Here is a 15,255-nt window from a genome sequence, read left to right on the forward strand (position 1 = left end):
TAGGATTTGACTGTTGAATAGGATTACCATCTGGCCACTCAAATGGCAAAGAGAAAGACAAAAATAAAAAGGTTCAGGAAGGCTTTTTATAGCTCTAAGATTGTAAGTGTAATGCCTTCACTCACTGTGTTTTCTTGAAAGAAGAGCTCACTGCAGCTTCACTTTTTACCTTCTTCCTAGGAAATGTCTGGTCTCCAGCAGGGATTGTGATCCTGATGGTTGCCACTGTGTTGCTTAAGTTGAAGAGCTAATACCCAAAACATGTGTCAGCACTTCCCCTGTGTTTGCACCCAAATTAGTGAATGCGAACAGTCTGTAATGTTAGAAAACTACAATCTGATTTCAAATCAAATGGTACTTTGTATGTTCTGAAACACTGTTAGTAATATAAGTAGAACTAATGTATTTAAAAATAAGGAATTGTTATCTGCTGTCTAGGAAAAGAAAGTGTCATTTCCTGCCTGTTTTCTTTTCCCGAGATGGAGTTTGTTGGCCTTTCCTTCTGTTTTGTTTTTTTTTTTTTTTTGTCGTGGGAACATATTTCTCTGTGTTCCTTCCATACAATCAAAGAGCTGGTGTGCCAGGGGAGCTATTCCTGGTTCATTCCATGCACCCACACCCTTATTCTGCAGTAAGTGTTTTAATCCTTATTCATTCGAGTAGCTTATTGTATGCAAATACATAAGCATTGAGTTAAATAGGAAAAGGGAGTTCCTGTAAGTGAAGTTCATCTCCCTAAACCTGCTTATGTTGTGGGGCCTGCCTCATTATATAAGGCTTTGTGCTCATGTTTCACATTATTAAAATTGCTGTCAGGGTTTCTTTCTTAAATTTCTTAACTATCTGCCAAGTTTCCCTTTACAGAAGAGGACTTCAGACAGAACAAGTGAAAGCTGGAGAAGTCATATACTTCAAATGTTTTTTCTGCCAAGTTTTTGTAATGCTGGAAACAAAATACAAAGGACGCCTTATTCCTTCATGTCACCACCCATTTCTTTCATCCTTTCCCTCTGTATGCCATTTCAATTAAAAATGCCACACTGAAATGAAGTTCATAATTGAAGGGAAAGGCAGGTAATGCCTGAGTTGCAATCTGAATTGCTGAATGCCCAGGCTGTCATTCTCATTCACATTCAATGGACTCTTTGATCCATGGGTGATTGGTGTGGTGTACTGGGGCTCTTGGGGCTGGTCCTGCACCCAGCAGACCTTGCCCTCAGCCACAGGGCAGGGTGTTGATTCAGTGTTGATTTGAAGTACCTGAAGTCTTGTATCACAATGACATCAGCCAGGTATGCTGATGGACTAGCATGAGTCCTGCAGTGTCTCACCTCTTCTTAGAGGCTTTTGGTCAACACAGCCTTACACTACACTTTTAGCCTGCAACAGTCAAGTCTCAGTTCTGAGTGTGGTGCCGAAAGATTTTCACCAAGTACTTTTTGTAAAAGCAATTCTAGATTAGGAGCCAGATACATATTTTCTACTTTTAGTAACATTAATTCTTCTGGGTTAGGTTTGTTTGGTTCATTTCCAATTTCTCTTGGAAGGATGCAGTCTTTACTGAGCAGAATATCCAAAATCAGTGTTCTTCAGCTTTACTGTACTGCTGTTGTTCACCTTTCATACCTTTTATTCACAGTCTCATACCCATTATGTTTGTGTTTTTCTTTATGGAAGCGAAATTAAAGCAAAAGATGTATTTATGTGTGCAGTTGATCCCACTGTATGATTCATGCAAGGAACATGCTGGCTTTATTGATATTCTATCCCAGATAGTCATTATCATTTCAGAACCTTAAAAAAAAAAGGAAAGAAATGACATAAAGACAAAATGTGTGGTTTTTAAGAAATCTCATAATATTATAATTACTTTACTCAGTAAGACAGAAAATAGAGGCAAGCAACACTGTTTCTATTGAGTTTTTCTGCTTTCCTGAGTTAGTTTTCTTAATTTGTGAGGCAGAAGTGATACTAGCTTTTTCTAGAAGAATGAAAACCTGTCAACAGGATGAATTCTCCTTGCAGCAGGCAGCTCTCACAGAAGCAGGTTAGGTAAACTGCTGAAGGCAGTCTATCAGCCCCAGCATCCTGGCACACCTCATGTACAGAACATTCCTGCTGGCCAGAATAACTTCAGATGTAAGAGAAGGTCACAGGAAGGCAAAACTGAATCTGGTTACTTGCACCCTTCCATTGGCAAAAGGACAAGTTTCTTTTCATGATAAAAGCTTAAAAATCGGTCCTTAAATGAGCAACAAAGTCAACATCAATGACAGTGAAGTCTTTTCAAGAATATTCTATTTTGAGACATTCTCTTATTTCAAAGAGTAGACATTTCCTGGATGGCTTAGGACAAGTCATATCAAAGCCATTTACAGCACTTTTTCATTTCTTTTTCCTCTCTCTTCAGATCCTCTAACATATGTTTGTTGATGATAAGTTGGTTTGCTCTATTATTTTACAATGATTTATGCTTTTTGTTCAAATAGGAATTTGAGCCCTCTGTTTTGCTTACTAATGCTCAGCAACATGTTAAGCCACCTTCTATTAGAGAAAATGTAGGCCCTTTATTCCTGGATAAATTACATTGCTTGAAATTGTCAACCTTAACTCTATTGAGAGTACATCAATTTTCATTTCAGTTTCCCACATACTGTTTCAGATTATGGCTTGAATATTAGAAATTGTGGATTTCTGTAAGATAAATCGTGATGTTTTCATAACAAGTGAGACATCAGATTCACCCACTCTTAGAATGATCTACAGGCATGCAGAAACTAATTATTACTTATTTTCTATCAGTCAGCCTTGGACTTTGCAGCAGAATACCTGTTCTGTCTGAAAAATGTTACAACAAAGAGTAAGATAAGAGATAAGTCCAAGAAAAGGGATAGCATTCATGAGAGAATCAAGAGAGACATTAAGTAATATATAGAGGAAGACAAGAGAAAAGATGGAAGTTATTTAAGCTTAGAAAAACCTTAAAATAGAATACATGGACATTAAATTTGACCCAGCATATGAGAAGAACTTTCTAGGAATTTTTAGCTTGTCTGGACATGAACAGAGAAGCTCTTAATGCCTGTGAAACACATAGACTGGAGAGGCATGAAGTGACAGTCTGGAAAACCAGAGTTCCAGTTATACTGAAAGAAAGAGTGAGACAAATCTTGGAAGAAGAAATATCCAAGTAGGACTTCTGGTTAGAATGCCTCACTTTTAGTTTCTGTGACTGGTGGTTATATGGTTTGTGATTCACTGGGGCAAAAGGTAAAATGGCAGTAATATTTATTCCTGATGTATTTATTTTCTATTCAGGTTACACATTTGTTTGATAATGGAGGAACTGTCTTCTTTGCTATTTTCATGGCAATTTGGGGTAAGTGCATTTTTATTTGTTTAGTATTTTTAGTTCACCTGACCCTTTTGTAGGATTACTGGGTAAAGGGAGATTATAGCTCGAGAGAAAATTTAAGGAAGGATTATGGTTTTGTCACACAACCTCTTTTGTTCCTGTTTCAGCTTCAACTTCTGTGCTAGCAGTGGGTGGAAATACCTTTTATCATTAATGTAATAACTGTGTTCAAAATCTAAATGTCTTCAGGCCTGAATTTTATATCATGTAGGTGGAAGTCTTTTAAGAGGCAATCATGGAGGTTAACTTACTTATCTGGAGTCAATATAAAAATGACATCTTGTAGAGAATTCTTGTAGAACAAATGAGAACAATTTTGTGGGAGCTAAAGTAGTATAGGAAAGATTTGATGGTAAGTACTTAATTTTAATACCTATATTCAAATTCTCATTCTGAATATCTCGTTATATTCACTCTGACATCACACACATCATGTTATGGGGCCCAAAGCCAAGCATGGTGATATCCACAGAGGCTACTGTTTAACAGGAGTTACCAAGGACAGTCTTGTCTCTTAGAAGGTCAGTGTCATAGTACCACACAAGACATGTAATAGTTCCAGCATGAAATTCTTGCTGGAATTACCTTTCACTGAAGCCAACAGTATTTTGCTACTAGAAAATAGAGGAAACTAGTATTATAACAAGACATAATGAATTTTACCAGTGTAAATGTTTGCCTGTGTAAACCCTGAGAAAGTAATACCAGTTCGCATTTGTACAACTCTCTGAATTCAAGCCAGGATTTTACAATTTTAAATAGAGTCAAATGGCACACAACAGCTGTATTTAAGAAATATGTATTAAAAAGTATTAATGATTCTAACTTCAAGTGAAGAATGAACGAATGTCACAGATTTTGGAGGCTGGCCTGGTAAAAGCAAAAAAAAATATTCAAACAGCAGCAAAACATCAGAGCTGTATAGACAACACAAGAAACGCATGCACATACATGCAAAAATCATAATTAGGTTGTTAAAAATTAACACAATATAACTGGCACACTTTATTGCTTGCCTCAGTGATATTTCTTCATTGGCTGCTGATCTTGCTTTTGTAGCCTTGCAATTACTAATAATTAGTTTCATAATTTCCTAAAAGACATTGCACTTGGTTATATAGTTACCAGACAATGCTGGTAGCTTCTTTGTCTTCATTTCTGTCTTTGAGCTCCCCTTAGAGAAAGCCCTTGCCATTTTCAGCTGAGGCTGAGGTTCCAGTGGAAATAGGAATTCATAGAATGTCCACATTCATGACCAAAAGTTACCCAAGGCAGAATTTTACCTGGATGCTATTTGTCTATATTATTTCTAATAAAGCAAGTGTAATATCCTTCCAGCAAAACCATAGGATGATCACTTAATTACAAAGTCAAAGAGTGATGGGGGCCCTGCCTGCTGCCTGTCTCTTTATCTTGTGATTTTTGCCTTTGCTTTCCAAAACATTGTTTGCACACTAATAGTTGTAAGAGGACAGCTGCCAGGTCCTTTTGGAAAAAGGAAAGCATGAGAATAACAGGTGAGAAGATAATCTGAAGCTGACATTATAGTGAAAAGTGGGATGATGTCATGTCAGCCATAGGAATGCCATCAGATGGGCAGCCTATGTTGTCTTCCACTGCCTTGTCTGCTGTGCTGCTTCTGTCATCTGGCACACATCCAAAACTTGTATCATATGGTCCAAGTGAGTTGTCTAAGTGGAGAACTAAAAGGATAATGGGATTATTTTTTTATATATTGCTTGAAAGATTTATATATTGCTTAAAAGATTTGTATCCCTGTATACTCCCAGCTTAGTTCAGCAGTCCCTTGCAGCTAAATCCAGTCAACCTCTTTCTTGTTTGAAGGAGCAAAAGATGAAGGCCCTGATCCACAGTTTTCTGAGGATAACACAGTCCTCCCAGTAAGGTCCATTCAGCACTACGCGGGTGGTCAACTTTCAAAGCTGTTTCCTAATCTGACATCCTGGCAGCTTTCAACTCTTGCATTTAAGCCAGAGAGGGTGTGTTGCCAGAGTTTTATTTTCATTTGATTTTATATGAGAAAAAAGTGTGTTTGCCCTCTCAATGTTTGTTTAAATGTTTAAAAATAAAGTCCATGAACGTGATACAAATGTTTGGAGACTATGTGATTATGCTTTAATGCGAGTTTACACATATTTATGGCAAACATAAAAGCAATCTTCCTTTTAAACCTCTTTAAAAATATTTTTACTCCTGAGAGCAGATACACTTCATCCCTCATTCTATAACTGAAGTTGGGTGAGTAAGGAGTCTAGCCTTATTCAGTTAATTAAAGTTTGGGAGAGCTTTTGAGCTGTAATTTTGAACTTACCCACAGTTCTTTCAGTAGGTTCACTGATACTAGATAACAGTATTTTCTGATATTTTAGAGGTTAAAAAAATAACTTGTAAAACAAAACCACAAAATTAAGGGGCGTATTTTTTAAGCTAAAATTTAAAAATAATAAAGTGCTATCAGTTGAAAACTAGTTTGAGTGGAGTTGATGATATGATTCCTAACAAATTCTTCTGGCAGTCATGGGGTAAAGGTTGGACTTGATGATCTTAAAAGTCTTTTCCAGCATGGTTGATTCTATGATTCTGTGATTAAGACCAGACTATTTAATCAGCTGTGTGCAGAAGCAACAAAATGTTCTTATGCAAAACATTTGTGCTATTTCTTACCTGGGTCATTCCTTGTATCATCATAAAGCCATCTGTGGGAAAAAGACTCTAACCTCTTCTTACCACATATAAAATATCCAATCAGACCAATTAATACAGACAACAAAATGGCTCCTACAATGACACCAACTATTACTCCTCCTTTGTTCATTTTGTCTAGGAGAGAAAAAAAGAATAGAAAGTTGAATAACAAGAATAAGTCTGTAAGTTCAGACACTTGACTCTTGCTTTATAGCAGTCAAGGGTTTTGTGAAGTTAGGCTTTTCAGTAAGGATCTGAAACACTTTGCAGACTGACTAAACCAGCCTCCATGCAGAAACCTTCTGCCCTTGGAAAAGAAAACAGACATTTCCATCCTTGACTTTCAGGGAAATAACGTGGGTTTAAAAAAAAAAAAAGGGAAGGCTAAATGAGCTTTTTTAGTCAAATAAAAGAGTTTCAGGTTTAATTGCAGAATTACCCACTGTCCTTTTCCTGAAAGAAGTAAGCAGTAATCACTCTTTGAATGCAATTATTTTTAAGTATTTAGGCCAGCAGTTAAAATTGCAGCCTCTGAATTTCATGTGATTAACTTTTAGAGTACCAACTTTTAAGTATGTAAGGTAAGAAATCCAGTAGTTCTTTCTGCACTTGTTCAGTTAGCAGAACAACTGCATTCCTCCAAGATATTTCTTAAATGTAATAAAAAATTTCTCCTAAGTATTCTGTTTTTCTTGGAACTGAACTTGATTTCCCACCCCAGTTCCTTTTCGGTCATGTTATCTAAAAATCAGGTACATTATAATTATTAGAACAGTGATGGTAGTTGATGCTCCTGCAGTTCCTGGTACAAAGTGTACTCTACTGGATATGATGGATAAGCTTGTGTTAAAAGCTTGAAAGCCAATTAATGACAAAAAATTACTGTGTGTTCTAATCCTTCCTTTTCTTTTTCTGATGACCCGATTTAGAACAGCAGAGTAGAAAAGTTCCATGACAGTTTTATACTCCTTTGTTTTCCCACGCATACTTGACTTCATAATTAAATGCACAATTTAATGTAATTCCTTTGGAAGTATTTATAAGAAGTCATCTTTGGTCACAAAAGTTTCTGAACTTAAATAAGTTGATGTGTTACACGCTTTAAATCCCAGAATGGTTTGGGTTGGAAGGGACCTGAAAACTCATCCATTTTCAACCCCCTGTCACTGGCAGGGACACCTTACACTAGACCAGGTTGCTCCAAGCCCTGGAGCACTGGCACTGCCAGGGATGGGGCAGCCACAGCTTCTCTGGGCAGTCTGTGCCAGGGCCTCATGACCTTCGCAGGGAAGAACTTCTTCCTTATATCTAATTAAAATCTACCCTTTTTCAGTTTAAAGCCATTCCCCCTTGTCCTGTCCCTACAAATCTTTGTCAAAAGACCACCTGTTCTCCAGGTTGAGCAAGCCCAACTCTCTCAGCCTGTCTCCATAGCAGAGGTGCTCCACCCCTTGCAGCATCTTTATCTTTGTGTCCCTTCTCTGGACTCACTCCATGTCTGTCTTAGGTAGGGGCCCCAGATGTTATTTCTGCACAGCTTCATCCACTCCAGTATGAATGGGCTGTATGTGTCATTAGCTTCCCCTATTTTTGGAAGTGTTAAACAAGTAAACAGCAAATAAGAAAAAAAAAAAAACCACACCTTTTTTATTTGGGCGAGTTTTATTTTTAGTCTGTACTAAATCACGTCTTAATTCACATATCTGATAAAGCCTCCTGTTCAAGGAAAAAAAGGTATTATAATTTTGTTAAATCAGCTGGTCTTCAGTTATAGACTTACCTGCACTAGCATCTTTTGAATCAGGCAATGCAGTAGGAGAGTTGCTGAAATTATGATTCAGCTCAGTTGCCTGCAGAATGGTGCTGGAGTTTGTTGTGGTACTGTCCTCCTTCACTGTGGGTGATGTCAGAGCAATGCTGGTGGGGAACAACGTGGTGGCATTGACTGAAGAGTTATCACTGGGGAGCACCACAGCCAAAGGCGTGCTGTAGGTGACTGTGGAGTTACTTGATTTCTCTGTGGACGTAGAAGTAGCTGCGGCGCTTTTGGTCAGTCGAGAATGTTCACCTGTTGTTGTAAGTGTCACTAAAGATACTGGGATTCTGTTGAAGGTTGTGGCAGAGTTGTTTATTCCATCTTTAGATACTGTAGTGGCAACTGAAAATAAAGTGGTGCTATCAGTGGACGTCGGGGGTGTGCTGTTTGGCTGACTGCTAATCTCTGTTGTTTCTGCTACATTTTCTTTGATGTTGGCCGTTGCTGGTGCAGCATGACTGATGATAGAAGGATTTATGGCAGTAGTCACAGTCAGAACCAATCTCTGTGAAGTTGATTGCACTGTAGACCAATTGTTGTCTGTGATTGAGCCATTTCTATCACCTGCTCCATTGCTTTTGTTCCATTGCAGCCTTACAAGCAGAAAAATGAAAATCTTTCCACGGGAGAATTGCATGGTGTTGACTTCAAAGTTTGTTATATGCAGAATCTGCAAGAAATTCACTTTTGTCCATGGTTTTATTTTGCAAAACAAAGCTATTTTTACCAAATAAGCTGGTAAAAAAAATGCTATAGTATAGAAATATCACTAGTTTACCACATGTTGATGCTGAAAACTTCGCATCCCTACGTGTTAATGACCAAGAGAATGACCTAAAGCAATACTGATAATCAACAAAAGCTTTTTACACAAGAACATTCATGGCTCTGTAAACAGGCCTTGTACTTAGAGGGGAATGATTCAAAACCACTTTGCTATAGAGAAAGGTAATGGTAACATATTTGGGTGGCACACCCAAGGCAATGCCTTCTGGGCAGGCAGCAGCCCTGGGAGCATGCTGAAAAGTTATGCTCCCTTGCAAAGAAATATAATTGTTACAATGAGCCCTCAGCTGATGGGTAATGTTTTGTGACCCTGAGCAGTGAGTGTCATCTGAATGCTACCAGGTGCGAGCTGACAACTAAATCAGTCCAGTGGTTATGGATGATGCTGAATTTGTGGGGGAACTTCTTTTCCTGTAGGAGACTGGAGGCTGTGTATTATGCATTATCTTTTTAAATGTTAGATTGAGAAGGATGAGGAAAAACTCATCTTGAAGTTACACAATTGCAGCAGGTGTGTTGTTCAGTGTATCCATGAGGTTTTGGCAGGGAGGGGTGTGTTTTCTCTACAGATGAGAAAGTATGTAGTAAACTTTATGTAGTAAACAGTGGCATGATGAGCATATTATTAATAGCACTTCTTTGTTTCTTGTGGTCTGAAGTAGCATGTTCATATTTGCAGAGCTCTCACTTATGCTTTTTAAGCCTCATAAAGCAGATTATTTTTACCTTTACATCAGTGATCCAACAATAGACTGAACAAATATAAAGCAAGATATAGAGAATTTATCTTCTAGAATCCAGAAAGAAATCATAGCAAATCATGGTCCCAGAAACATACTGGATTTTTTGCTCCACGGCTCTTTGCTCTAAAATTCAGATTGCTCTCCAAGGATGAGTTACTTCTCAATTCAGTGAGCAATGAATATTAAATTTTCAAGCTTAAATGTATTTTAATTTTTGTACTGAGAAAATAATTCATGACTTTTTAGTGAATTATGAAGAGGAATATAAATATGAATAATAATCTATGATTAATTTAATTTTTCTCCTCTTACTAGCTAGCAATGTGACAAGTGTAAGAGCCCTGGCTGACCTTCCTAAGTGTGTATTTTCTGTTCATTTCCGGCAGAAGCACTAACAATGCAGCAGTACCTTTTTTTTTACAGAAGTTTGGTATAAAGTAGCATATGCAGAATATATTCTTCACTTCGCCATACCAAGCATTTAAAATGGGATCTGAACTGATTCTGAGAGAACTCCCATACTTGCTGCATAAAGAGCATAAATACCCACTAAAGTATGAATTTGGGTGAAATACTGACATTATTTATGGTTTCTACTTCTCTACTTTAATGTTTGAATTTTAAAAATGGCGGGGGAGTGATTAAAAAATTATTTTTTCAGAAATTACTCTAAATAGAATTTGGCTACAGCAGCACTGACTGCCTTCCGGAACCCTATATGAAAGAATATATAAGATATTAAATTGATCACATACACTAATAAGCATTTAAAAAGAAAAACCCTCAGACTTACCTTTGAGCTCTACAAAACTCGCAAGAGGAACCTGTTGAAATCCTGCAATGGCCCAGAGTGCAATTAGTCTGGTGGGAAGAAGGGAGTGCAGGGACAACAAGCGTGGCAGCATGACGGGGGTGAGGAACGCGCTGTCCAGGAGAAGTGAGGTGAGGTGAGGTGAGGTGAGGTGAGGTGAGGTGAGGTGAGGTGAGGTGAGGTGAGGTGAGGTGAGGTGAGGTGAGGTGAGGTGAGGTGAGGTGGGGCAGCCCTTCCCTGTACCCGTCTGGGAACCAGCCACACTGACTGGGTCGCTGTCATCACCTAGCTCTGTCATTACAGAGTCCACAGCAATTGCAGTATTTAGGGTAAAGTGGGGAGGCAGTGTTTATTGCTTAATCCTTTGGAAGTGTTTGAGCTGGTATTTCAGATGGGTGACTATTTTCTGTAAACTGTAGAAACTATTGTTCCATGTGCCATGCAACTATTAATTTAACAGAAGAAAGTTTTTTGTTACTGCAGTTTCCTATGGTACAGTGTGACATGAAAGCTGGAAAAGGCCTGTCTTCTATAAGATAAAGTTCTGAGTTCTGTTAAGGAAACCATGCTGCTAGAAATGGTTCTAATATGTTTGCCGTTGCAATAATTTTAGATAATCTAAATGCAAATGTTCTGAATGTATCAGATGTCATTATTTTTTAATTTGCAGTACATAACTAACAACTTATTACAACTCTTACTTTAGGTTTAATATGAACAATACTGGATTAAAGTATAGTTATATAAAGTAATTAAGTATATAAAGTAAGAATGAGGAAGTCAGGCTTATGATATATAACTTAATATGCTGATCTAGTCAACCTGTGGGATGTTTTTGTTACTCTTTAGTGCTTTACGCATAGTTATTTTAGGCAGGTATGCAGTTGAAGAGTGACTCAGAAATGCTTCAGTATTGTGTGACTGAGTGGAATTCCATGATGTTGTTCTCTGTTTCCACTTTACATTTTTAAGGAATCAAGTGCAAATACTATTTCATAACTAATCCATGAGATAAGTGTTGAGGGTATGGCCTATACAGGAGGTGTTTATATAGGACCAACTAGTGGTGTTGAAAATACTGCAGTGGACAAGTGGAAGGTTTTCTGTGAAATGGATCAAGTTCTACCTTTTCTAATACCCCTTTTCAGAAAGCAAATTATTTCTGTGGTATGAGGTGGGGTGGTCTGTGAGAGGAGGGAGTACAGAGTCTGGTGCAGTGGGTTTGTCTTTCGTTGGAATCTAGCCTTCTCTGCAGTGTGTAACAAGCTTGCTACCTATATTTATTGCTGTGTCTGCTAGGATATGCGTCTAACAGACTGACCATGAGATGAGCATGAGATCTGAAACCCCCCACCACAAATTTGTGTCCAGATTTGGACCTTAAGCAGCATTAACCAAATGACAAGCGATATACTTGGGTCAACAGTGCGCTTCACACCAGCATGTACCCCCACTGGAGTACTGCATCCAGCTCTGGAGTCCTCAGTACAGAAAAGACATGGACCTGTTGAAGAGGGTCCAGAGAAGGGCTGCAAGTGATCAGAAGGCTGGAGCACCTCTCCTATGAGGAATGACTGAGAGAGTTGGGGTTGTTGTGAGAGAGAGAGCCTGAAGAAGACAAGGCTCTGGGGAGACCTTATTGTGGCCTTTCAGTTCTTAAAAGGGTCCTATAAGAAAGATGAGGAGAGACTTTTTAGCAGGGCCTGTTGTGATAGGATGAGGGGTGATGGTTTTAAACTAAAGGGGAGAATCAGACTGCATGTGAGGAAGAAATTCTTTACAACAAGGGTAGTAAAATACTGGCAAAGCTTGCCCAGAAAGGTGGTGGATGCACCATCCCTGGAGACATTCAAGGCTAGGGCTGGATGTAGTTCTGGGCAACCTGATCTAGTTGAATATGTCCCTGGTCATTGCAGGTGGATGGGACTATATGAGCTTTGAAGGTCCCCTCCAACCCAAACTATTCTACAATTCTATTCTATGATTCTATGCACACATGATGGTGCTGAGAAGCCTTTCTGATATTTTTTTTACAATGAAAGGTTATTTGAATACATACCTAATATCTATTATTTAATATAGTGCTTTGTATGTGACTCAGTTCTTGGCTCAGTGTCATACACCCACAGTGTGGTGCCAGCATGCTGGCACTGGGTGCTGACCTGCTGTTCCTGGAAGGCAAAATCTCCAGCAGTGAGCCTTGAATGTGAGCAGACTTGGAGCTATGGCCATATGGTTCAGAGTATTCCAGGAGTGGGAGATGAGATTAACCTGTCATTAAATTATATATTTATTAAGCAGAGGTTTCAATTCTGAAGAGTGTGTCTCAGTAGGTACCGAATCTGTAGGAGTTTTTTTATTGTTTTGCTTTCCTGCAAAGTAACTGAATAAACCTGAACAAGTAATTGAGCAGAGTATTCAGAAGGGGCTTGACTTGCCATGGCCAAACTCGGTGGAGAGTTTACCTACTGAAAACCCTCAAATTGCACCAGGGGAGGTTTAGATTGGATATTAGGAAAAATTTCTTCACTAAAAGGATTGCCAAGCATTGGAATAGGCTGCCCAGGGAAGTGATGGAGTCACCATTCCTGGAGGTAATTAAGACAAGTAATGTGGTGCCTAGGGACATGGTTTAATGGTGGACTTGTCAGTGTTGGGTTAACCTTTGGACTCGATGATCTTAAAGGTCTTTTCCAACTTAAATGATTCTGTGATTCTATGATTTCAGTTCTTCATCAGAGCAAGTAATGGCAGTGTAAGGGCAGTAAAAATAAAGTAACTTAAGGATTTAAAGATTTTTTTTGTAAGCGTACAATGAGCAGAACTGCACTGTAGAGCACTGAATGACAAATCCCTAAATGAGTGGTTCTATAGCAAAATGCTGGACCATAAAAGGAAGTACACCATATATTATGGGATTTAAAATTCATAACAGTAATTGACGCTGTGAGATTGGAAGCAGTGTTCCTGGGAAAAAGCAGGGGAGGCACCAGATGATGTTTTCTGTAGGAAACTGGAAGCCTGTGTGTGACCCTGTAAATTGTAAATCATCCAGAACTCCTGAGTGGCAGGATTAGGCGCAAACAAACTCTGCCAGGTCAAAGCGGTGTTAAAACATGCATCTTGAGGTTCAAATTATTGGATTAATCATCTGTTGTAGGTCTTGTTTTTCTACAGAAGTAATTGATAAAAGTCAAAGCTTACCATTTTCAGAGCTGGGAGATCAGAGTAAGAGATGAGTCAGCAGAAGTGCCTAGCAGCTGGCACTAGGGGGCTCGATTGCATGGAAAGCAGTCAGAGGAGGGTGGCGTTAGCTTTTATTTTACTCTGTCCCAGTAGGTAAAATCTGTCACTCTATTGTGATATAGTAAAATCAAGGCAAGCCAGGAACAATCCAGGCTTTCTGCAGAACTGGACAAATACTTGATTTTCGGAATTCTGATTTTTTTTTTTTGCTGTCATTTAGATTAGCAATTAACACCACAAGAGAAGTTTTGTGACTTACCTTTCCCCCCACCTCCAGCATGCTTTTTTCCTGGCTTTTGGCTCTATTTTCTCAGTAGCCTTGTAGCATAGCAAAATTACCATGAATTCAGTTCTACTTCATGAAAAAGAATATTGCAGCATTTTTAAGAGCTCTGGTGAGTCTGAAAGAGGTACTTTACTTCATGTCCATAAGTAGCATAAATTATCATTATTATTATTATTCGTATTATACTCAAGCCTATTATTCATGCTATACCAGAGCCTGAAAACTCTAACTTAGATTCAGATCTTGATTTAAAGAATAAGCAAGTTATCCCAGATCTTAAGGGACACACTGAAATAAATAGCACTGTACGATTGGTGTATATCTGACTGAAGACACCATTTGTCCAAGGTCTAGTATTCCTTCTAGACCACAACTACCTCATTTTGTTTCCAGATGTCGTGGTTTAAACCCAGTCAGGTAACTCGTTCGCTCACTTCCCCCCCTTTTCTTGCCCTCCCCCTGCTCTCGGAGGGACGGAGAGGAGAATCAAAAAGAATGCAACTCCCACGGGTTGAGATAAGAACAGTTTAGTAACTAAGGTATAACACAAATCACTACTGCTACCACCAATGATAATAATGATAAAGGAAATAACAAGGGAAGAGAATACATCATCTCACCACCAGCCAACCGATAACTCGCCCCCCCAGCCCGACCAAGCTCTGACCGATACCTCCTCCAACCCTGCAGACTCCCAGCCCTTCCGGCTAACTCCCAGTTACATCCTGGGCATGACGTGCTGTGGTATGGAATACCTCTTTGGTCAGTTTGGGTCAGGTGTCCTGTCTCTGCTTCCTCCCAGCTTCCCCTCCTCCCTGGCAGAGCATGAGGCTCACAAAGTCCTTGGCCAAACCAAAACATCGCTTGTTATCAGCTCCGTTCCCGAGCTGAAAGTCAAAACATTGCACTGCACCAGCTACCAAGAAGGGGAAAAATGACTGCTACTGCTGAACCCAGGACATTATCCACCCCTTATTCCATACCATTCACGTCATGCTCAGATCCCACATTTTCAATATACCATCACTCTTATCTCAGTGCACTCTTATCTTAGTGCATGGACCAGTCCCTATAAAGCTGCTGAGTCCATCTGGTCCATGATGTCAGCCTCCATCTCTTGTAACAGTCTTCCAGAGCAGGAGAGACTGTGTGCAGTGTTCACACTCGTGAATAACCTGGGCAATAGTGTCCATTGCTAAGTCCACCCCTCGATCATGAGTCCATCTCTGTGTTGCATCTCTGCTCTGATGGCCTGAAGTGCCATTGGGCCCACCAGGCTCAAAATAATTCACTGTCCCCTTCAGCAGTTTCTGCAGCTTGTTGCTGGGGACTCCATACAGCTGCCTTCCATCTCCGATGCTTCCAAAGCACTGGAGGGGCCCAGTGGACTAGATACTTGCCCATACTGTCACACACACCCTGCCACTCCTGGCTGTGCAGCCTTGG

At 39.4% G+C, this 15,255-nt stretch overlaps 1 protein-coding gene across 5 annotated transcripts in view; it reads left to right on the top strand.

The window, feature by feature from the left end:
* Positions 1 to 15,255, top strand: part of ANO3 (anoctamin 3) — a 212,283-nt gene that overhangs the window by 173,050 nt on the left and 23,978 nt on the right. For all 5 annotated transcript variants that reach the window (XM_062614205.1, XM_062614206.1, XM_062614207.1 and 2 more), the window contains one exon: positions 3,319 to 3,379. In XM_062614205.1, coding sequence (XP_062470189.1) covers positions 3,319 to 3,379 — 61 coding nt within the window. The remainder of the gene's footprint in view (positions 1 to 3,318; positions 3,380 to 15,255) is intronic.

The sequence above is a fragment of the Pezoporus occidentalis genome, unplaced genomic scaffold, assembly GCF_034315485.1.
Source record: "Pezoporus occidentalis ecotype Australia unplaced genomic scaffold, CSIRO_AGI_Poc_V1 ctg173, whole genome shotgun sequence".
NCBI lineage: Eukaryota > Metazoa > Chordata > Aves > Psittaciformes > Psittacidae > Pezoporus > Pezoporus occidentalis.